Source organism: Halichondria panicea, unplaced genomic scaffold, assembly GCF_963675165.1.
Source record: "Halichondria panicea unplaced genomic scaffold, odHalPani1.1 SCAFFOLD_26, whole genome shotgun sequence".
Lineage (NCBI taxonomy): Eukaryota > Metazoa > Porifera > Demospongiae > Suberitida > Halichondriidae > Halichondria > Halichondria panicea.
In genome coordinates this window covers 70,682-94,770 of record NW_026986607.1, presented here as the reverse complement: position 1 = coordinate 94,770, position 24,089 = coordinate 70,682, and the positions used below count along the sequence as shown (strand labels likewise).

The 24,089-nt window shown below is 42.0% G+C and overlaps 1 protein-coding gene and 6 long non-coding RNA genes across 12 annotated transcripts; 3 read left to right on the top strand and 4 right to left on the bottom strand.

Annotated features, from left to right (window-relative positions):
- Positions 1–163: 163 nt before the first annotated feature.
- Positions 164–2,964, bottom strand: LOC135352009 (uncharacterized). Its single transcript, XR_010399560.1, has 7 exons — positions 2,824–2,964; positions 2,208–2,768; positions 1,865–2,155; positions 1,603–1,812; positions 1,131–1,529; positions 832–1,022; positions 164–782 (listed from the first exon to the last, which is right to left on the bottom strand). It is a non-coding gene; the product is annotated as an uncharacterized LOC135352009 (long non-coding RNA).
- A 4,287-nt stretch (positions 2,965–7,251) lies between these two features.
- LOC135352021 (uncharacterized) lies at positions 7,252–8,221 on the top strand. Its single transcript, XR_010399568.1, has 3 exons — positions 7,252–7,353; positions 7,887–8,013; positions 8,070–8,221. It is a non-coding gene; the product is annotated as an uncharacterized LOC135352021 (long non-coding RNA).
- LOC135352022 (uncharacterized) lies at positions 8,213–8,678 on the bottom strand. Its single transcript, XR_010399569.1, has 2 exons — positions 8,542–8,678; positions 8,213–8,463 (listed from the first exon to the last, which is right to left on the bottom strand). It is a non-coding gene; the product is annotated as an uncharacterized LOC135352022 (long non-coding RNA).
- A 182-nt stretch (positions 8,679–8,860) lies between these two features.
- On the top strand, positions 8,861–9,769 carry LOC135352024 (uncharacterized). 2 transcript variants are annotated; one of them, XR_010399571.1, is made up of 3 exons: positions 8,861–9,135; positions 9,361–9,474; positions 9,533–9,769. It is a non-coding gene; the product is annotated as an uncharacterized LOC135352024 (long non-coding RNA). The 2 variants fall into 2 exon arrangements; XR_010399570.1 differs by lacking the exon at positions 9,361–9,474.
- A 2,642-nt stretch (positions 9,770–12,411) lies between these two features.
- Positions 12,412–23,869, bottom strand: LOC135352019 (uncharacterized). Its single transcript, XR_010399562.1, has 6 exons — positions 23,727–23,869; positions 23,007–23,159; positions 21,504–21,549; positions 13,228–13,295; positions 12,747–12,803; positions 12,412–12,536 (listed from the first exon to the last, which is right to left on the bottom strand). It is a non-coding gene; the product is annotated as an uncharacterized LOC135352019 (long non-coding RNA).
- LOC135352018 (uncharacterized) lies at positions 15,257–21,492 on the bottom strand. The gene has a single exon (XM_064551125.1). The coding sequence runs from the start codon at positions 20,267–20,269 to the stop codon at positions 15,476–15,478; it is 4,794 nt and encodes a 1,597-aa protein (XP_064407195.1). The 5' UTR covers positions 20,270–21,492; the 3' UTR covers positions 15,257–15,475.
- LOC135352020 (uncharacterized) lies at positions 22,367–23,793 on the top strand. 5 transcript variants are annotated; one of them, XR_010399566.1, is made up of 5 exons: positions 22,367–22,395; positions 22,458–22,569; positions 22,618–22,820; positions 22,889–22,956; positions 23,016–23,733. It is a non-coding gene; the product is annotated as an uncharacterized LOC135352020 (long non-coding RNA). The 5 variants fall into 5 exon arrangements; XR_010399565.1 differs by having other exon boundaries at positions 22,368–22,395; positions 22,458–22,820; XR_010399567.1 differs by having other exon boundaries at positions 22,377–22,536; positions 23,016–23,793.
- Positions 23,870–24,089: the final 220 nt, after the last annotated feature.

Here is a 24,089-nt window from a genome sequence, read left to right as displayed (position 1 = left end):
TAGGACAAAAGCTCCTACCCCAGGACCAGAGCTCCCCCATTCTGCGGTGCAGGTGAAAGTCAGTCCACAGGTAATCTGAGAGGACTAGTCTAGGCTACGAAGTAAACAGCCATAGACAAAGCCTAACTAGATGCAATAGATGCTGTATCTATTATGTTATAGATCTCAATACTCAATATATACAACAATGCAAGAGAAAGAAGTACAATAAATATAACCAAAAGTGCACAAATCATAAAGTGATGCAACCAGAACAAAACCAATTACCTACTGGTTCTTTGCGAATTTTGGCACAGCGATAGTGATACCACTCACTACATTTGTCACACATGACCATATCCTCAAAAGAGTCCGGTCTCTTGCACATGCAGTATAATATATTATTGTAATGGCAATGGTTTGTGGTGTTGGTCTTTTGGGCATCACTTTCTTTGTGCGAGGGAACCGTGAGAGTTTGCCCTTCTCAAAGCACTTAATGAGATGTGCTCTCATTTTGGCCTCATCAAACACTAGAGAATCCACATTATCGTTCATAGCAGCGTGATATGCAGCAGCAATGCTAAATAGTCCGCAGTTGTTAGCACCCTCTTGCTGCTGGAGAGCCACCACAGAAATCAACAGCCCATTGCATTGAATTAATGGGCTATACACTTGTGCTATCTGGAGCTCAGTACTTGGGGAAAGCGTTCCATTGAAGCAGCTGTCGTATAAATACAGTTCACCCTTAAACAGAGAAGTGGCAATCCAGTGCTGTCGTTCTTCAACAAAGAAGATTTGCACAGCTGCACGTGTACAAGTAAAATTATCATAATTACATAAACGTTGTCTTACCTGGGCCTTGATTATTGAAAACTGGTGGAAATGCCTTTAATTGGGCCAAGAGAGTATTATAGCAGCCTTCAAACTTAAGGAATTGCATCGATAATAACTGGTGGGCTGCACGCATATGCTTGTCGGAGAGCATACCACCTATTGCACTCAACACTTGTTTGTCAAAGAGGTTTCTTCAGCCACATCGTTCCCTATAATCATATACACAGAAGTCTAAGAATTGTACAAGATATATACACAGCTTATACAGAATATTCTACCAAGAAAATAGACATGTTATGATAATTATATATTATTACCTGACTCTTTTGTTTCTTCCTAGGAGGTGACTTGCAAGGATCTTTTGTGTCAAGAGGACGCTTATCACGCTTATCTTGCTTTTGAGAGGGTAGGTCAGGCTTTTGAGAGGGTATAGGTCAGGTTTTTGAGAGGGTACATCAGGCTTTTGAGAGGGTACATCAGGCTTTTGAGAGGGTAGGTCAGGCTTTTGAAAGGGTACATCAGGCTTTTGAGAGGGTATATCAGGCTTTTGAGAGGGTAGGTCAGGCTTTTAAGAGGGTGCATCAGGCTTTTGAGAGGGTAGGTCAGGATTTTGAGAGGGTATACGTCAGGCATTCGTTTATTCTTAGGAGGTGATTTGACTGGAGAAGAGTGGTTGTCTTCAGAGCCAGGAAGAGTGTTTTCTTCATCGTTGGTTTCTGTAAAATGTTTTAAGCATAATTATATAGCAAGGAACACGACAGAAGGAGGTTATTGCTAGCCACACTTTACCTGGAGAGTAGTATTCCTTTAGCAGTACCCCATTGTAACACTTTTTCAATACTTTGCCGCTCCCAGACTGCAACTCGTATCTACCCTTGTCAAGGATCTTATGGACAATATATGGACCTTTCCAGGTGCAGTCCATTTTCCCTCCCATTCGATGAGAATTGGCCATGACACGATATAGCATAGCATGACACTGCTGCCAACTGGATAACTCTACGACAAAAATGGCAAAAAATAAGCTAAAGTTTGCTATATAAAATAATACCTTCAAAGAGTTATGCTTGTTGTCATACTGCTGCTTCTGTTTTTGCTGTGCAGCAGCAATGTTCTCCTTGGCATTGAGGTGACAGCGGTCACGAATTTCCATCAACCTTTGGAGAATTCCATCCATGTCTTCTCCGTCTTCTTCATTTTCAGTCTCCTCTCCACTCAATTGGTCAGCATCTCCTCTATCTTCTATAGCGTCGACACCATCTCGTTGATCCATATCAAAAGTAACAGCTTTCCGCGGGTGGCGATTGAACATTAGGAAAAAGGGTGTGTACTTTGATGACGCCTACAATCAAAAAATAATATATGCATGCATGATATAATAATTAAAATTTTACCTGTTTTGATATGCGATAGGCATAAAGAGCAGCAGAGAGATGCTAATCCCAGTCATCAGTACTATAGAATCGATTACCTTCTTGAGAGTGTTCACTATATAGAGTCTGGTTGAAGCGTTCATCAAGGCCATTTGTTTGTGGGTGGTAAGCACTTGATACGCAGTGCTGTATGTCAGTCAACTGAAAAAGTCGGGTGTTGATTTCGTTGACAAACTCTCTTCCTTGGTCTGATTGAATCACTTTTGGCCACCCATGCCTGCAAAATGTGTCAAACAGAAATTTTGCTACACCTTCTGCTGATTTTGATGGGAGTGGGGCAGCCTCAGGCCACTTAGAGAAATAGTCTGAGAGGGTGATAATGTACTTGTTTCCAGAGCTTGTTTCAGGTAGAGGTCCTACCAAGTCAATACCAACTCTGTACCAGACCTTTGTCACAGGGATGGGGTGTAGTTCTGCTCTGGGCTTCTGCAGTTGGTGATTCGTTCGTTGGCATTTGTCGCAGTGCTTGCAGAGCTGTATGACGTCAGCATGTAGGCCTTTCCAGTAGAAATCCTGAGCAACCTACATGCATGAAACAGATATAATTATACTTTATAAGATATGATGATAAATATACCTTTCCATAGGTCTTGTCTCTCCCAAAATGCATCCCATCCAGTCCATCGTGGCACATGTTTAGTATCCTGCTTTTCTCCTCTTGCTTCACCACAACTCTTCTCATTCTATGCATGCCAGTGCTGTCCTTCTCAGGCAGGTATAAGCATTGTTGCTGCAGAGCATATCTTTGAGTTTTGTCTCTTATACTTCTCTTGTCATTAGTGGAAAGCCCGTCTCTGTATTTCTTCTGGCCAGCATTGCTGGCAGCAGTCTTGTACAGCAGTATGTCCTCATACTCTTGTTGATTGCTAACAGTCTATACATTTCGCATGCACGCGCACGCTTATAGGTTTTGACAGGGTACATGTACCCGGATGATATATCCTGGGGGCGGGGATTCTGTCCTAGGACGAAACCACCGGGGGGGGAGGCATTGTCCTAAGACCGCAGGCTCCGGGGGAGAAACTGTCGCTCGGAGGTTCTATCCTATGACACCGGTACTAGTTGTCTGCGCATGTGTCAAATTTTCATTATATTTGTGGTCGGCAAAAATATTTATAATCAAAATTTGTACACAGAAAATGCACGGAGTGAGTACACAAAAGATGCACATAGGGAGCTGCTTCACAAGGGCCTGGGGAGTTGCCAGTTGTGCTGCAGCACGGTTACAGTGACCCAGGGCAACTTCAAGATGAATGAATGCCTTCAAATTACGTTTCAAAACGATTTAGCAGGCTGCTGGACTTCTCTGATTCTAGGCCCCAACTCGTAACTCAGTTAAACTTTGCTTGAGAAAACGTAGATTCTCTTGATGCCTCTGAGCTACCCAGCAACGCTCGAACGAGCAGGTCATACTCTAGTCCTGTAAGTATAGGACAATATTAAAAGAAACCAAACACAGTTAAATCCTTACCTCAAACTGTCCAGTCTCGTCCGTTAGTATAGCCAAGAGGAACAATGTTGGGATAGCTGGATAGTATCCATTGCTCCTGTACAGAGAAGTAGACATTCTAAATACGTGTAGATCTATACATATCAGGCCACTCCAAGTGACACTCTGGTTTCTGGTCCTGAAGTTTTTCTAATTGCATGCGGGCGGGCGGCTTTTCTCATTATGTCATTATCCATTTCACCTTATGAATCTCATTATTTTGCAAATGAATATCATTATCACACTATTTTGTACCACATGGACCATTCTGCGCATGCGTAGTAGAAATAATGAGATAGAAATCCAATAATGAGATAGAAATCCAAGAATAAAATCTGATGCGGGCGGTGGACCAGAAACCAGAGTATCACTTGGAGTGGCCTCATATAAAACAGGTTATAGTGTCATTGTCGACGAGCTGATGATGGCAGCACCAAGTTCTCTAGCTCACACTCTTCACTTGATCCACCATATTAATGATGATACTATAGTCTACCTAGATCTTACCAAACATGAACAAGACTTGATAGCATAGGGCCCACACAAAAACATCTGACCTTAACAAGCTTGACAGAGCTTTATACCTCTTCCCTTGTTGTTCAGTCTTCAGAATAATGTTTTCTAAGCTTCAGAGAAGAGAGAAGCTTCAGCTAAGCCTAAGAGCCATTCCAATCGATTCCAATAATGATAAAACGGGAACTGACTTCTAGTACACAATAGTACACAAATATAAATGTCACGAAAGTGAACGAGAATATCCATTCGTCAGAATCTGACAAACGACTGACGCCAGGCCTAGTTGTTCGCCTAACCGTTATAAAAGCGAAAAAACTCGGCCTGGGATCGAGGCTATGCCATAGTACTTCAGTAGCCTCCTTCGCAGCCTCTCCTTTTTCTCAGAGGAGGTTGGCCACGCGTCATCAATCATGTGACATTCCTAAGGTCTCTGCTCACGTTACCATAGATACCGAATAACTGTAATAAAAAAGTTATGGATACTCTTGCTTTACTGACTTGTAACACCGGACTAGCTGTGTCTGTTGTCTGGCTGGACCAAGATTAGCTAGACTATAGGGTAGAGTATAGTTTAGCAGTGCTGTATGAAGCTTGCATTGTACTGGCTGTCAAGAATCTAGTAAACACTGTATGCACTGATAACTCGCCAGAATAAAGGGGATCGGTGGGGATCGGGTTGGTTAATGAAAGTTTTATATCAAAAGAAGCCAGCGAGGCACATAAAGTTTGCCTTCAGTCTCTAATGACCGTGCAACACCAGCTAAAAGTTTACATAGAACTCATTTGTCAATTTTTGTGCCAGCTCAGCAAAAAAAGTGGTGCACGTGATCGTGTCCAACCTCCTCTGCCTTTTTCTGTTCTTTGTCACACGGTCAATAAGATAAAATACGGTAAGAATTGGAGGAACAAAGAAAGAAAGAACGAACCGTCTAAGAAAAAGGAGAGCCTGTCTCGCTAAGTCGCGTGACGGTGGCACAGTGGTGGCACAGTGAAAATGAGCGTGGGCTTTCAGTAGATGGGCGGAGCCTGGCAGGCAACAAAGCCACAGGATGCCTACGCATTGCAGACTTACTTCATATGCAAGTCTGGAGATATTATCTATATCATAGACGATGGCTTTAAATACCTAGCATATATAGTGAAGTCTGAAGACTAAAGGTCTATCTTTGAGCCTATCCTCAAGCCTTAAATTGAGGCTTCAGTTATTATTGAGCAGTAGTCTAGTCTACGAAACAGTGTATTTGAGAATGACATGACAATGTTGCAAGGTTGTGATCTCATGAGTACTGACAGAGTGACTAAACCATACTAATTTGTGTGCATGAGACAGTTTTCACAGGGGCACGAGCACCAATGTCGAATTTTCCCTTAGTTCAATACATGTAATAGATTGAAGATCGATAGGGTCCTGTCAATTCCATAGTCGTGTAATCCTATTGTAGTAGTATTAGAGGTTCTGCTCCTTTTGGAACTTTCTGGCAGTAGAACCAGCTCTATAGTGGATACGGAAATAATACCTGCAGATAAGCACTCAGGTCTACATTGTCTGCTGTAATTTGAAACACTCGACTAGGTCGAACGTGAGGTCTTGGAGTGGGAGCACATTGAGTTTGATAAGGCGAGTCTTGTAGTCTGTAGTTCTGCTGTAGTTCTACTGTAATTATCCGAGGATAAAATTGGTTGCCCTTGCCCTTCTAGTTTGGATAGTGTGATAGTGCTAGGCCTAGGGCAATCTTCTTCTTCTTATTATGACTTGGACTAAAACTGATGACATGAAGGGATCTATCAATTTTGGCATGTCAGAAGTATTGGCAATACTATTGCTGTGAGTTGTCCAGGATCTGGGATAGGTTCCTTCTTTGCCCAGGTCCTTTTGACAGTGCTATTATATCAGATACAGTAGTACTCTAGCATTTCATGCTTCATCTTGTAACACTGCTTTGCCTCTAGTTCCTGGTAAGTACTGTGTCACAGTGTGTGGGAGGACAGATATTGCGGTTTACTCTTGCCCACGCTCAATTAAATTTGGCTACGTCAGTACGACTTAGCGGGGCAGGCCTTCCTTTTTCCATAGATTGAAGAGTTAGAGGGATAGGAAACGGTTGGTATCTCGAGTAACATCCGCGCTACGCTGCGGTTTAATCGAGGCCATCACAACAATATCTATTTCTACACTCAGTGCATAATAAACTACAAGTAACTGTGCTTAGTCCGTGCAACTCACTTATATTTCAAGGTCTATACCTATTGTAGTAGTCATAACCAACACGCTTACACGTTATATGTTCCAATAGCTCTAAAACAGCCTTGGGAACATATAACTTTATTGGAAAGTCTCTTTTTTTGGGTGTGGTCAGTCATTAGCAAGTACTACACGTGGCTCATGGACTAGGCGTGTTTTAAGTTGCTGAAAGAGATGATGTCTCGAGGAAACACAGCTTTGGGAGTTACCCGGCAAAAGTGTGCTTAATAGCCTCGTTCATAGGGCGTAGCGCGGATAATTTTCGAGGCTCCACTGCAGATTCAATGTAAAATCATCACGTGCACCACTCCGTTTCCTATCCCTCTAACTCTTCAATCTATGCTTTTTCTTAGTGGCTTCATCTTGTAACACTGCTTTGCCTCTAGTTCCTGATAAGTACTGTGTCACAGTGTGTGGGAGGACAGATATTGCGGTTTACTCTTGCCCACGCTCAATTAAATTTGGCTATGTCAGTAGCAGATCACAAGACTTAGCGGGGCAGGCCTTCCTTTTTCTTAGTGGCTTCCTTTTTTTTTCTTTGCTCCCTCCCGTATGGTGTTAACATTGTGACAAACAACAGTTATAACTGAAAAAGGAAGGCCTGCGAAGGAGGCTAGTACTTCAGGCTTACCGATGAAATCCCTATTGGCTCTTATTATATTATAATAGCGTGGGTGTTTTCTTATTAGAAACACCATAGATAAACCATAGATAGTGTAGTAAGAGGGATTGGAAACGGGATCACGTGGGCTTATCAGGGCCTTGTGGACAATCCAGGCTGCGCGTAACGCAGCTATAAGCGCTAAATCACGCCCGTCCAGAGATACAAAGACAAGGTTTTCTCCTGTTCTAGGACAAAGGTAAAGCACTAAAACTAGTAGCAGTATTTATTAGAGCCTCTCTTACCGTGTAGATACTTATTATTTATTGGGACCTTATTTACCAGTCCTATATCAGAAATTGGCGGCATTTTCAAACTGGAATGACTTTCTGTACCTATATCTTTTTTGTTATACAAGCAATATTAAAGATTGATGATGTTGTTGATAGAGAATTAGGTAAGGAATGAAATGGTGTTGAGTTGGCCCTGCTAAGTACTAAGAACATGGTGATAAAATGACAAATTGACCTAAATTTATGTCCACTTTTCTGTACCTCTCTTTGGCATATAATTTGTCGTGAGTATTTCTAAATGCCTTAATATTATAGTGAGTGCTGTATATTGTGCAATAGACACCTTCATTTGACTGAACAAAGCCTTATTTTGGCAGTAGCTGTGATGTTTAGTCTACATGTATAATTACAAATTGACGTATGTACATGTATATACTGGTCATACGTTATTATGTTACTACCGTCTTGTTTACTTGCCCATGGGTGATATATACTATAGGGTTGGAGAATGAATACCTGGACGACTGGGACACTGGGAAAAATCGGTTTCTAGCCGTAAGGAGCTAAGTGCACTGGCTGCAACAAGATGCTGTAGTGATGCCACAAGGACTGAAGTTCACAGTCAGGTACGTATATATACAATGTGTATTGTAAACCTAAAACTCCCCTCGCCCCTTTGCAGTCAAATCATTCATTGACATGGTAGGAGACCTGTTCATCCTCCCTGATGCAAGTGCCTTTCTGAGTGAGCAAATCGGCTAGAACCCTCTCGAAGTGTTTAACTACATTTCTATTTGATGCACATAATTATTTTTTTACGTGTGATCAAACAACCATAATTATAATTATGAATCGAATCAACTATATACACTAAGAGTATAAGAGTGTGAATACACAATACGCTAAAGTGATAGCTATTAAATTGTATTTCCCTTGTAAATCATCCATTCATAGCTACAACTTTGTTGCTCAAAGTCAGTGCAGTTACATGATGCTGGCACTGCTAAATATCTTGAATCCTTCGTCTTCACAAACAGAGGCTTAGTGGCTTCTCTCGATCTCAGTAGAGTGTTTCTCTGTATTAAAAGGGACAAATATTAAAATGGACAAGCAAGCTAGCTATACAAATGTAGACTGGTACTTTGGACTTATACCTTTGATGCTCATCACTGCTCTTTAGCTCTAGCTCTTATCAAGGTCTCATGTGCTGTCTGTCTGCTCTGCAATCTGTGCTGCCATCCCAAGGTGATGTGAAGAAACTATTATTAGCTTCCGGTGGAGTGAATTAACTTCCTGCGCAGCCTGGACTGGCCGACAATCGCGGTCCGTTTCCAATCCCTCTTACTACACTATATCTATGGATAAACAAACAGGAAACGCCTCACGTGATTCATTACAATCTCAACGTGTGACGTCACACCCTCAGAATAGGCTTGTTACGCTCCAGAATCTATGCACTGGTTGAGGCAAAGATATAGGAGGGAAGGATTGGCAACGGAAGTGGTTCACGTGATCATTTTACATGTGTTTCTGCAGTTTTGTAATGAAACCATCCGTGACTCGCCTGTTTTCCTGCCAGAATGCCCGCGAAAAGCAGAAAAGTCTGTTTATGGTCTTCCTTTAGTGCCTCATGACCTCTCATGGTGTTACACTGATGTTGTGCTTTATTTAGAGTTAGATTATCATGCCAGTTTGTAAAACTAAAAAAACAAAGACTTTTTACTACAGAAAAACTACAATTTTACAAGGTTTGATCCCTTTTTAAGAAACAGTACTCACTATTCTTCAAGTTTTCCTGGTTGTATGTATGTAGGTTGATCTACTGAAAGGCAAAAATCGCCTATTCATACCATTTAGAATGTGTTGTAGTGTTAAGTATGGCTTATTTCATCTGACGTTTTATGCTCCCTTTTTAAGAAACACACATGCTTTTAAAATTATACTGACTTCATGAGAGTGTTTATCAATGTCAGGTCCATCAACTGGTACAGGTTTTGTGCTTTAAATTTTAGTCAGTTGCAGAAAATATGACTGGAGGTGTAAGGCCTGATTATCGGCTTATACAGAACTGGGATAGAAAGCTCCAGGTCAGTGCCACAGTGTTTTACTAACTCATTCATATGCCCCCCCCCCCCACATACACAGTCATACTATTAGATCTTCATCGTACTATCAGTATGCTGGAAGAAATTTATGAAGCTGAAGAAGGAAGAGTTGATTGACTATTTTGGGCTACATATTAAAAAACGAAATGAAAGACTTTGTTACATGCAAAAGACCTGTACAGTTGTATAGCACCAGCTCTACCTCATGCAGTAGCAGCAGTAGCAGTTCATTATGCAGCTTAGCAGTTTATATGACTTGTGAAATGTTGATAATTTATTATAATTTGGTAAAATGTCGTACAGAACATGTTACAGAGAATATTGATAATGGCTACAGTACTATCAGTCTATCTATGTTATCTAGTTTTTGTGCATACAAGCCCAGAGCTTATATCAAATGTGAGAATGGACATGAACACAAGCAGTATTGTCTAAGTATTAAAGTGTTGTTTCTGAGCTTCTCTCTTTCTTGTTGACTTTGAGAATCCCTCTCAGTATTTAACTTGAGGCAGATTCTTGGGATGTCAACTTGCATCTGTCATTAATGACTTCTTTCAGAATTAATAGGACTTGTTCTCTCTGTTATTTTTATTGCCATAGTTTGGAGGCAACAAAAGTAGAGGCAAAGTGATGCATTCCAATGACGTAAGCGTGTCACGGATAGCTTCAAATTTTCTACCGTTGCCAATCCTTCCCTTCCTATATCTTTGGTTGAGCTCTGCCCACTTTTCTCTTCAGCCGATTTCTACAGGGGGAAATCCAGGTATGCACTGAACTTCTAGCATCTGCATGGTTTCCCTGATAGCTCCAACTGATGCTCCAGTACGCTCATAGTTGGGCGGAGCCCGACCGTCCCTCCCGTCAGGGACGGTCGGGCTCCGCCCAACTAGTACGCTCACTGGCAGTTGTGCTTGGATTTGTGTAGCCTCCTTCGCAGCCTCTCCTTTTTCTGTTCTTTGTCACTGTAGTTCAATAAGATAAAATACGGGACGAATTGGAGGAACAAAGAAAGAAAGAAGGAAGAGACTAAGAAAAAGGAGAGCCTGCCTTGCTAAGTCGTGTGACGGTAGACGAGTGGTAGACGAGTGAAAATGAACGTGGGCAATCACTAGCTGGGCGGAGCCTGACAGAGCAGCATGCCTACGCATTACAAACTCTAAATAAAAGCTGTTAGCATCGTAGATAGTAAGCCAGAATCAAGCGTGGAGACATCGTAGACAAGGGCTTACCTAGTAAAGACTAAAGAGACTATTTAATATCTAAATTTAGCTCAGTTTTTTTTCCTGAGTTCAGAACAGACCCACTTGATTAGTAGATATAATTATTACAGCAGTATAGTCTACTCTACTCTAGTCTTTCATACTTCCTCTACTGACTAAAGGTCTCACAAAGGCTGACTCTACTGCACTGTACTGTACTGTTCATAACAGATTATGTTCCTGGTAAATGCGCTCCAAGTACTAGTACTGTGTGGGAGGACAGTTATTGAGGTTTTCTCTCGCCCACGCTCGTTAAAATTTGTCTACGTCAGTAGGGGATCACACGACTTAGCAAGGCAGGCTCTCCTTTTTCTTAGTTACTTCCTTCTTTCTTTCTTTGTTCCTCCAATTTTCTCTTCTGTGACAAAGAACAGAAAAAGGAGAGGCTGCGAAGGAGGCTAGGATTTGTGCTCAAAACAGCTACATTTTAAGGTTTTGTTCCTATATCTCACTTTTGCAAGTCTATTACTTACTGAATGCTGTATTATATGAAAGCTCATATTCAATAGAACCATCAATGCTGGCATTCTATTATAAAAATAATAATTGGTAACTACTTGTAGTAAATTTTCTCTATCATGTTACCGTTCCTCCACAGTGACTTCTAAGTTAGCGTGAGTAGCGTTTAATGTGTTTTCTAATTGTTTATGCATAGTAGAATAGGAATATGACATTTATTTTTGGTATTGCTTTAATACCTGGATATGAGCCATGTGTACCTTTCATTACATACATTTTTGACGCTGTGTGTATATACTTTGTAATGATTATAACTATGTCATGTTAGTACGTATTGTGTTAATTTTGTGATTCAGAGGAGTTATCAATGACAAGCTTCTCCCAGAGACCCAGGAAGAAATTGTTGTACAATGTTACAACAATGTATTATACAACAATAATAATTTATAATCGATTTATTTATTATAAAATTAATTTTACTAAACAATTAAAAATTATGTCTGATGTTGCAGTGTCTCTCTACGTTTAATACGCTTTACTTCTTGCTTCCGAGCAAAATTGTACTAGTGTAACTAGATCTAACAAGTTGGACGATTATTAGATCTAACAAGTTGGACACAACACAACAACAGATCCTCTCATCATAAGTTCAGCAGATGCATCTTCTTCTTCAGGGATGTAAACAGTAGCATGCTCCACCAGAGTTGAACCTCTATTACAGTCTATAAACAGTCCAACATAATTTTACAGATTCTAGATGCTGTTCCTACGGGTCGTTGCTATGGGCTTGCAGTGGAAGAAGAGTTAATTTTAGAGCTTCCTGTCATGTGACCGTAACTAGCCTCTATTACGTGGGCCAGATAGGCGTTTCCAATCCCTTTCTGTTCGTTTATCTATGGAAACACATACCTTTACCAGACACTTTTGGTCCACGTCGCCGCGGGCGGTAAATTAATAAATGGTCATGGTACACGTGTGTACGTGTAGATCTATCATTACTGCATGCTAGCTAGCTATGGATGCAGCACCACAGTGGGTTGGAGAACACAACCTGAGGAGAGTTGGCCTATACTATGAAGGTTACGTTGATGACACAGTCTTGGACTTGGTGAGACAGCAGCACCAAGCATGCACAGTATCAACATTTGGTATTCGACGGTCGTGCGCGCGCAAGCACTAGCACTGCTCAAAAAACACAAGAAAAGGAAAATAAGGTAATAATACAATAAATAAACTTGAGACAATAAACAGAGTAGTATAATTAATGTAAGAGTCTTTCACTCTGCAGGAGGTCCCTGCTTGTAGCAGTCAGGCGGCGAAGATTTTCTGGGAGAAGAAAAATGCAGTCAACTTTAAAGATACGCCTTTTTCTGTTGACAAATACACAACATATATATTAGATTGCCAATATGGTCAACACTACTTTCGAAAGAAAGAGTGCAAACATGCTCGGCTACGACTACAAGGCACAAGAAAAATTGGGTGTTGTGCACACATTCAAACTATTAAATATACACGTATATATTGTATTATTACCTTATTTTCCTTTTCTTGTGTTTTTTGAGCAGTGCTAGTCCATGGAAGTTACGGCTACTACGTGAAGGTAAATTGGGAGAGCTGAGGAATGAATTGGCTACAGGTACCCCGAAAAAACAAACAAAATACTTCGTATCGCTTCCTACGAATGAAGCACACAACAGCCACCCGATTGGAGCAGATATTGCATTTGCACAGAAAGTACACCCCTTGCTACTATCAAAAATTTCAGAGCTATAGTGTCAGCTAATATTACTGATGTACACGAGGTAAAAAAGCTCTTGAAGTACTACTCAGACAACCAAATTAGTAGAGAGCTTGGATTCAAACCACAAGCCCATGACAGAGCATTTTATCCTAACAATGTTGATATGAAAAATCATGTGTATCGAGCAAAGAGAGCACTAGAGCTCTCAAAATTGGATCAAGAAAACTTGAGACTCAAAATTAAAGAATGGGAAGAACATGACAGGGAAAGCACCTTTTTCTTTCGCCCTTATATCTCGTCTGAAGATTCTGAAACGCACCATCAATCATCAGAAGAAGTACCTAAAGAGGAAAAGAAAAAGGAAGACACATTAACCAAAGGGTTTCAAGGAAACTCTGGAGGTGATGTGATGACTGGTGTGAGGTTTTAGGATCTCACAAGCAATGCTCTCAAAGTTTCCTGTATGTTGTACACCAAACACAATGGCAAAAAAAGTTACTGGAACGTTATGGGAACAATAATTATAAGTCTCATAGATGCAACGTATAAAACCATGCACACGTTACGACTTGGCCTTATTTTTTATCTGTGTCAAAACGAATGTAGGGTACAGTGTGGTTGGTGAGTTTATTAACCAGTCTGAAACGGCTCAACATGTATCTGAGGCCTTACAACTGTTACGTAAATGGAATCCTAAGTGGAACCCCAAATTTTTCATGACCGATTATTCGGAGGCTGAACTTCTGGCTCTTAAACAGACCTTTCCAGGTGTACAAAATTAATATATTTATGTGATTTTCATCGCGAACAAGCATGGGAGAGGTGGACAAATAATCACAAACATGGTCTCAGTAATGATGAAAAGGAATGTCTTCTATCTATGTTAAGGGAATGTGCTAATGCTCCACCAACTGAAAACGTGTCAGGGTTACCCTCAGAATTCTACTATCAAAAAGCGGTAGATGACCTTAAACAATCCAACATCTGGAAACACCATGAGTGTGTAAGGGATTGGCTCAATACAAAATGGTTAAGTATCCCAAAGGTAAGCATCGTCTACAGTGGAACCTCCTTTAACAACCACCTCTGAATAAAGGCCAGTTGCTATAATTATAACGGCCAGGCACCCAGGTCCCAAATGAACAGTTTGTGTACAAAACAACCTCTCAACAAAGGCCACCTCTGTATAAAGGCCAAAACATTGTTCCCCAAAGGTGTCCGTTATAGAGGGGTTCCACTATAATATTGTAAGTGACTGTATACACCTTTATTACTTCACAATTAATACTGCAGTGTGCATGCACGTCTGTCACATAATAATTATTGCGTATAATTATCCTGAGTGGTACGAGAAAATAAAAACGGTTGTACATATACGGTTGTACATATAATTATGATTATTATTATGTGTGTTGAGCTCTTTCTTGTATCTAGACTAAGAACTACACAGGCTAGTTTAGTTTGAGAGTTAGCTATGGTTGGGAGACAGGCTCCTACTTATCCTAGAGTACAAGTTGACTTGACCCTTTGCAACAATTCTTAGTGAGTTTAGACAAAAAACAACAACAACTGAGAAAGATAGTGGGTGATGGCAAATACAAAACAAAGGGGGCAGGGCCAGAGCAAGGGGCCCTGCGCACAACAAAGAAAATTGAACAAAACAACACATTCACCACAAACTCATTAAACTATGAACCTAGTAAATATTGCATAACATTAAGTAATTAAACACCTAGCTTGTACACATCAACATACCGCCGGCCAAGACCGGATGGTCTTAGGTACATTGCCATTGTTCAACAGTTACTTATTGTTCGTCAATCGGTAGTATTACCGCGAGCTTGGTAATGGGACGAGTGTAGGTTCCATCGGCCGTCTTGATCTGAGCCACTCGCACTAAACCATCCTTGCCTGGATGAACGTTCAATACTTTAGCCAATGGCCATCGATTGCGTATGGGAGCATCCTCTTTAAAGACCACAAGGTCACCAATGCGAATGTTTCTTGTTGGGTGTTGCCATTTGTAGAACTTTCCTATATGAGAAAGGTATTCTGTCGAGAATCTCTTCCAAAAATGCTGTACCAATGATTGACAACATTGCCATCGCTTCAAGAGTGAGAGTGGACGAGGAGCTATAGATGAGACATCAGGTAGTGCCTTGAGTGGTCTATTGATGAGGAAGTGTCCCGGGGTGAGAGCCTCAATGCCATCATCATCGTTGTGCAGGGGTGTCAGCGGTCGACTATTGAGGGTAGATTCAATCTGGCACAGGACTGTGGACATTTCCTCATACGTCATCTTGACTTCGCCTAAGATCTTGCGCAGGTGAGTCTTGACACTCTTTACTGCAGCTTCCCATAAACCTCCAAAGTGTGGAGCACGTTGCGGTATGAACCGCCATTCTATATTTTGACTAGCAAGATGACCACTGATGGTTTGGTGATTCGCTTGCGTTTCAAGGAATTTGTAGACATCTGATAGCTGCCTAGATGCGCCAATAAAGTTGGTGCCATTGTCGCTCTAAATGAGTGTAGGTAGACCACGTCTAGCGATGAACCTTCTTAGGCAAGCGATGAACGCGTCCGTTGTCAGATCGGTCACCAATTCCAAGTGAACTGCCTTTACCGATAGCGATACAAAAACACAAATGTATGCCTTTACGATAGTTGGTTTCCGGACATAACCATACTTGATCAGCACTGGACCGGCATAGTCGATGCCTACTTTGTCGAAAACAGATCCAGGAGTGATTCTTTCCGGTGGCAGCTGTCCCAACATCTGTGGTAGGGGCTTGGCTGAATACTTTCGACAAGTGACACATTTCCTTGTGACAGAGCGAATGACCTTGTATCCACCAATTATATGATACCGTCTGTTCAGAGAGCTGGCAAGCAGTGTTGGACCAGCGTGCAACAATCGAATATGCTCTGTGAATATGATCACACGAGTCAGCTTGTGACTTCCATGCAGAATCAGAGGGTGCTTGGATTCATAAGACGATTGAGATAGTTGCTGTCTGCCTCCGACTCGAAGCAACTTGTTATCATCAAGGAATGGGTTTCGAGAGATGAGTGAGCTTGAGTTGGGCAGTGGATGGTTGCTGCTCAGGTTTTCAATCTCGGATTTGAAGTGAATCAATTGAACGAATTTGTACCAGTAATTCTCCGCTTGCTGGAGTTCAAGGGTGGTCAAACAGCTAGACAGGATCCTGTCTTTCCTTTTCCTTTTGGAATTGTACACAAGACGATTGATCCAGCAAGTGACACGTTTGAATTGGTTAAAATTTGAGAATCGTTCCAAAGGGATTACTGGCAAGTGGTCAGACTCTGCCACTACCAGCAATGAAATCTCCTTTTCTTCGTCAGCTGGGGTATTGGGCTTGATCATATTTTTCTTAGGCCATTCGGTGGAAGATTTCTTCAACCAGTCAGGACCATTCCACCAGAGCTCGTAGTCTAGTAACTCAGTGGGATAGAGACCTCTAGAGGCACAGTCGGCTGGATTCTCTAGTCCACTCACATGTCTCCACTTGTCTGGCGGAATCAGGTCAAGAATTGCAGAGATTCGGTTTCCCACGTATGTTTTGAAACGCTTTGGGCTTCCATCCAGCCAATTTAGTACCACCGTGCTATCTGTCCAGGCATGTATGCTGAAAAGGGGAATGTCAAACACCTTCTTCACATGACTCAGCAATTGAGAGAGTAAGTGTGCACCACACAATTCAAGCCGTGGAATCGACAGACGCTTGATTGGTGCCACTTTGGTTTTAGACATGACTAGTGAGATTTGATTGGAATTTGATGTGTTCGTTAGACGCAGGTACACAACAGCAGAATATGCGGATTCTGAGGCATCGGAGAACCCGTGAAGTTGGATCGATGAGATGTGAGAGGCTACGTCAAAGTAGCAGCGAGGGATATACTTGTGGGAAAGTTCAGATCTCCACTTGCACCATACATCCTTGATACTTGAAGGAACTGGATCATCCCATTCGAGTCCTTCTTCCCACAACTTCTGGAGTAAGATCTTCATCTTGATGGTAGCAGGAGAAAACCACCCGAGCACGTCATATGTCTTAGCAACATCAGAGGCTAGACCCCGTTTGGTTAGAGTCTCAATTGGAGGTTGATCGGCCACAGTTAGTCGAAAGTGATCTTTACTTGCATTCCACTCGATACCAAGGGTCTTCTTGTACTCGTCGTCAGTGGGAAGCAAGTGTGATGATTGACTATCCCTGAGCTCAGAAGATATACTGTCCAATACCGTTGCATCATTTGAGTCCCACTTTCTGAGAAGAAATCCTCCCTTGGTAAACAGATTGTGTAGTTGCCGCTGAAGAATAATTGCTTCCTCAGCAGAGTCAGCTCCCGAGAGGCAGTCGTCTACATAGAAAGACGTTTCAACAATTCTTGCGGCCTGGGGGTATTCTGTAGCATGGTTGAGAGTGTTCTGCTTAACGGACATGTTGGCAGCAAAGGATGAAGCAGACACACCAAACGTGACTCTTGTCATTCTGTAGTCTGTCAAATTGTCGGTGGGTGTGCTTCGCCATACAAATCGGTGGAGATCACGATCAGATTGTGTTAGCTCGACCGCTCTGTACATTTTGCTCACATCGGCCGTGAGAGCAATTCTATGGAAGCGAAATTGTAGTAATACATCAATCAACGGTGGATGTACAGTTGGTCCAACCAACAAAGTATCATTTAGGGAGACTCCAGTACTAGATTTGGCGGATGCATCAAAAACGGCCCTAATCTTTGTAGTGGTGCTATGTTCTTTGTGCACAGCATGCATTGGTAGATAGAACACACAATTGCTTGATTTTCGACTGTCTGTGTCTGGTACCACTTCAGCGTGTCCTAATTTCATGTATTCCTCCATGACTGTGGCAAAATCTTTGAATTGGTTCTTGGCACGGAGGGATCGTTCAAGAGAAAGGAATCTTCGCACAGCTTGCATTCTGGATTCTCCAAGGGGTTTGGAGTCAGGGTTCTTGGGGAGAGGCACAACAAATCTACCATCTTTATTTAAAGTGTGAGTCTCATTAAAATGACGTATGACTGTACGCTCCTGAGGGGATAGATTGGATGCAGCCTTGGGACTCTCTTCGATTTCCCAGAATTGTCTCAAAATGTCATCTCCAGAAGTGACAGTGACGTGATGGGTTGATACTTGACTGTGGAGGACTTGTAGCTTGTCTGTTTTGCCAGCAAGCACCCAGCCGAAGATGGTCTCGAATGCTACTGGCGAGTCAGCTGGTCCCTGCCGCCGGCCTTGCAATAGTGAATATGCACAGACATCGACGCCAAACAAAATGTCGATCCTTCCAGGACATCCAAATTCCGAGTCAGAGAGCTCTAGGCCAGATAAATGATTCCATTTTGAATTGAAACCCACAGGCTGTGCAGGCATATCACAAGTGACCCTCGGGACAACAACCGCAGTGACTGGTATTCTTTCATCGGGTGAAAACGTTGGCGAGACGTGGAATGTGGAAATTGAATGCAACGGTGAGTTGTGAGAGATTCCAGCTATTCCAGTGATTTGAAGATTCTTCGACGACTTTGGTAGCCCAAGTGACTGTACCAATCGTTGAGATACAAACGAGGTTGTTGAACCTGAATCGAGTAGACCACGAGCCTTGATTTGAGAGCCATCGGGGGCATGAATTAGTACTTGACAGGTCATCATGAGAGTCCTTGAACTTGTACCTGTCTGCGCATTGGTCGAAACGATGCTGGCAGTGCATGAGTGTTCGTTTTCTGGAGTTTCTGGAGTTGCAGAAGGAGTTTGACCAGATACCTTGGTTTCAATGTGTAATAAGGTATGATGGGGTTTTTGGCATTGTTTACAACGATGGAGACTTGAGCAATTCCTGGCCATGTGTCCGGGCCTAAAACAGTTTAGGCATAGATTGTTAGAGCGAACAGTTGACAACATCTTGTCGTGGGGTAAGCTCTTGAACTTCGGGCAGGCATACAGTGGGTGCTTCTCGACTTTACAAGTGACGCAGTTTCCGGCTGATTCAAAAACGTTTCCAGTGTGAGCTGAAATCTTGTGAGGATTGGTGTAGGGTTTCTTGTGCTCAAATCGTCCGCTACGCCTTTCTTGAGTAAGCGAACACGTCTCTGAGGCTTGTGCTCTAAGATCAAGAAACTCAAGTAGTTTTTGATAGTGTGGAACACTGGTAGAGTCCTGACTGGCCCTTTGCCATTCAAACATCGTGGCTTGGTCCAGTTTCAGTTCCAGTATAGAAGTTATAAATGCTCCAGAAGGTTCTTCACCCATTGCCTTGAGAGCACGCAAGTGCTGTTGTACAGAGTCATGCAGGCGTCTGATCTCTTTGCCACTGCCATCCTTTAGGTTTGGAGCTTCGTAGATTTTCCGAGCATGAGCTTGGTGAATTAAACGTGGCCTGTCGTACCGTGCCTTGAGAGATTCAATAGCCTCCGCGTATTGATCACCAGATTGAGAGAGTCCTTCAATCACTGATTTGGCTTGGCCGTCCTTCAGAGAGTGTCGGAGATAAGCCAACTTTTCCGCATTAGCAACATTCTTGCGACTGTGGACAGAAATGTTAAACTGCTCCCAGAAAGTTTGCCAATTGAGCAGGTCGCCGTCGAATGAAGCAATGTCAATTCTTGGGAGTCTAACTCCATGCGGTTCAGGTGTCGTGGTGGTGAGCGATTCCAAAGTGTATCCAGGATTGTAAAGGATTTTTTTGATCTTTACTGATAGATTGAAAATGTCCTTGTCTTGATTACAAACAGCCGTGCTGAGATCATCAGATGAATCGGCGGCAATGACTACTGCTTCCTTCCTGATGTCTGCGAGTTCTGCCTTGAGGTCTGCAAGTATTTCTTGGTAGGTGTGGGCTAAGTGAACTTCTGCAGGATCTCCAGAGAGTGTATTTGCTTCTTCTGTGACTGACAAGAGTCTCGCTTGCAACTGCGCCAGACGGCGACCAATGAGAGTACGATCAGGGAGAGGTCTAGCCTCGACAGTGTCAGTGTTAAGAGTAGTTAGGGCTTGTAGTCTGAGTGAGATATTCATGACATCGTCGTCATGTTCATCAAGTGTCTCTTGTTCAGCTTCGACTTGGCTTTCTTCTATAGCGTCAAGAATTGCCATGTTATGCGTCTTGAAGCTAGTATCAAGTGATTCCAATCTCTTAAGTAACTGTTGCGCTTGGCTTGAGACAGATTGATCAAAGTCCATGCCTTCGAGCTCTGTTAGCTTGGAAGTCAACCTTGTGATGCTGGCCTTTACTGAGCCTCTCCTTCTTTTGAGAGTAGTGAGCTCAGACATCATAAGAGATAAGAATGAAGTATACTAAATGTTTTGGTTTCGTTCGTGCACCTTTGTGCAGGGCAACAATTTTGCACCTTTGTGCAGGGCAACAATTTTTGCACCTTTGTGCAGACTTACATGCACTCTTGTGCAGCCGTCGAGTTGTGCACCGTTGTGCAGGTCGTGCGATACGATGGGTCGTGCACCTTTGTACAGAGTTCGTGCACTCTTGTGCAGACGTATACGATCGAGTGTGGACTGTATGAGTGAGAGAGGGCTACAAGAGAGAGCCGTGGATGCCAATGAGTTCGGAGTCGTATATCCGGTTCGAAGGACCAATTAATGTTGAGCTCTTTCTTGTATCTAGACTAAGAACTAGACAGGCTAGTTTAGTTTGAGAGTTAGCTATGGTTGGGAGACAGGCTCCTACTTATCCTAGAGTACAAGTTGACTTGACCCTTTGCAACAATTCTTAGTGAGTTTAGACAAAAAACAACAACAACTGAGAAAGATAGTGGGTGATGGCAAATACAAAACAAAGGGGGCAGGGCCAGAGCAAGGGGCCCTGCGCACAACAAAGAAAATTGAACAAAACAACACATTCACCACAAACTCATTAAACTATGAACCTAGTAAATATTGCATAACATTAAGTAATTAAACACCTAGCTTGTACACATCAACAATGTGACTGTACTTTTGATCCCATTACAGCTATGGGCCAGAGTTTATAGGAATGATTGTTACCATGCCGCTGTAAACACCAACAATGGGGTTGAAGCAATGAACAAAACATTGAAATACAACTATTTACCAAAGGGAAAAAATACAATGCTATCGCATCTAGTAACATCATAAAAGAGTTTTTACCCAGCATGCTACAGAAGTATTAGAAAGACAACTTTGCTATGTCAGATTCGTGCAGATCATACAACGAGTTTGTTCCTGAGGCCGGCCTAGGTCAATAATTCTGCACTGTTTGACCCGAATCAGAAAAGCTGAAAAATTCCCTAAAGCGTCAATTGAACAAAATGGTACGAAAGGTCAATTCACAGTTAAGACTACCTCGGGAAAGCAAGATACACTTGAGTTCATAAACGACGAAAACATGCCACAGTGCTCTTGCAAAGATTGGACACGCTGGCACATACCTTGCAAACACTTTTTTGCAGTGTTTGAAACTGAGGATGGATCGGAGCTTACCAAAGGACTACCTTAAGAATGAATATATTACTGCTGACTCAGCTATACTCACTCCTCTATCCAATAGTGACGCTCCAGTTAGCATTGCATCTGCTTATCTGAGTGAAGAAGAAAAAACGATTACAGATGACATTCCCCGACATGAGGTGAGTATTTTGATTTAACTACAAATCATGTATATGTATACCGTATATGCTCGATCAGAGGCCGCTCTTGTATAAAGGTCGCACTCAAATAGTATAGCCTCCCTTGCTAGCAAAATGAAACATTTAGTAGCCGCTCTCAAATAGTAGCCTCAGTGAACTTTGACTCAAGCATTTCTGCACGTGGCAGCCAAAAAAATTATTAGCTATATAGCTACATGTACGTAGCTATGAGTAGCAGCTTGTTAGTGCTTCACAAAGACTTTCTCATGGCAGAGTTCAAGTTTATGCAGGTGAAAACAACTTTTGATAACAAACTAAATTATCTGGAGCTAATAAACGCCGCTCTTGAACAGTGGCCCCTCTTGAATTGTAGCCTCCTCTTCCAGCAAAATGAAACATTTAGTAGCCGCGGCTCCTGATCAAGCATATACGGTATATACTTCAAGCTTATGTTATACATATAGCGTTCTGTTTCTACTCAAAAAACACGACAACAAGTTCTCACTACACTAAAAGTGGTAGAGTCTCTGTCATACAGCTGCACTGACAGCACAAAGTTACGGCACCTTGATCAAATGCTTAAAGATGTGGAGGCTAGGTTCAGAGGAATGTTGCCACATGAAGGAGGCTTACTTTTAAGACCTGCCCTTGTTACCCATTCAGCAAAGAAGATATCACAAAAGTGCACCAAAAATCCCTTAAATATTCCTCTCTATCCGTGCATTCAAAGATCCACCACAAAAAAAGGACTGGCATTTTAAAAGCCGTGTAGGGAACAAAGCACTAAGGTATAAAAAGGTGAGGACTATTATAATTATTTTACAAGGCCATAATTATATATGTGTGTCATATACTTTAAGATTGCACAAGAAGTGTCAGAGTCACGAAATGAGTTCATGCAGAGGGTAAAGACAAAGCAAGTGCCAGAACAACTATCCAGTAAAACACAAACCATTCATAGTGACTCAAAAAGTACACCTGACTACTTTACACCACACAACTTTACACTTTATATGGCAGGTCGGAAGAGGCAAAGACGGTGTGAACAGTGTCCAGGATGCATTAGTATACAGACTGCAATCAATGTAAGTTTTGTTTGGACAAGCCTAAGAATGGTGGACCAGGAATTAAGAAACAGTGCTGCATCAAACGCAAGTGCATTCGTACTGCAAAAGCAGAAGCTGATGTGGCAAATGTTATTTCAAGACTACACCATTTTAGTGGTAAGGGGGTTACCATATAATCATATACCACATTTGTAATCGCATGGAGACAATAATTATTTATACAGGTGCAGCTTCAACACCACAACTTGAAGTGCAAGAAAAGGGGAAAGTATCAGAAAAGGAATTTTGTGATGTACGTATAGCACTAATTCTGATGTCGCACTCTTATTATTTTATATATACCTTCAATAGGGTTATTTCAGGTCTTGCCCGGGATTTGTGAAGCTACCCAATGCAGATATTCCTGTCCCTCCGCAATATGTTCCAAGTTCAGGTGGGCTTTACTCAACACATGAGGTAATGGTACGGAGTTACAGACGCCAGCTTTCACTGTCTCTGTTGGGAAGCGAAAAGACAGCAGATCATATACACGAAACAAGATACATTATTAATCCTGCACCGAACACAGAAGGATATAAACTATTTCAGAATATGCTGGGAAAACAACGGAGAATTGACTACATTCAAGCTGATGGAAATTGTCTGTTTAGAGCACTTTCCAAAGAGATCTTGGGCCATGAAAAATTTCACCATACAGTCCGACAAACCGACACACACGAGAAAGCAGCCATTTATTTAAAAGATATGTATTTGATGGTACCCTTGAGGCTCACTGCAAGAAAATGGAAGCTATTGGATATATTGGGGTACGCAAGTTGAAATCTATGCAGCAGCTAACTTGTTGAAGACAGAAATCTACATTTTCTGTAAGCAACCAGACAGCCAACGTTACCATTGGATTTGCTATCGACCAAACGAGCACTTTCATCAACAAGAAAAATGTTCAGACTTAGTACTTAATAAGATCCTTCAGCTTTCACCACCAAAGGGCTACCACATAGAGCTTATTCATACTTTGGAATGCCATTTTGATAGGGTAACCCCTTCTAACCTCTTGCTCACCTCAATGGACAGTGCTCCTGAGCTTCAGTCAGCAACATCAACTGTAGATTTAACTTATTAGACCATGTACCAAGAACCAGAGATAAAGTAATTACTCTATCTAGATCTCTGCAAGCCAAGCTGAGCCTCCTTTGTTTATACTGATGTCATTCCTTGTATATTTGTGTGTGTATAATTAAAAAGTAGTTGGGTGGAGCCAACCCACTCACTAGATCAATCACGTGATGATCCTCATCAACTTCGGTGAACCAAGGGCGTATACAGAGAAGAGGGCATGCAACTCACTATGTATCCTACGTACTCATCCGACTTCGTATCAGAGACCGGATATGCTAAAAATAGAATCTAGTATACGGACGTGAA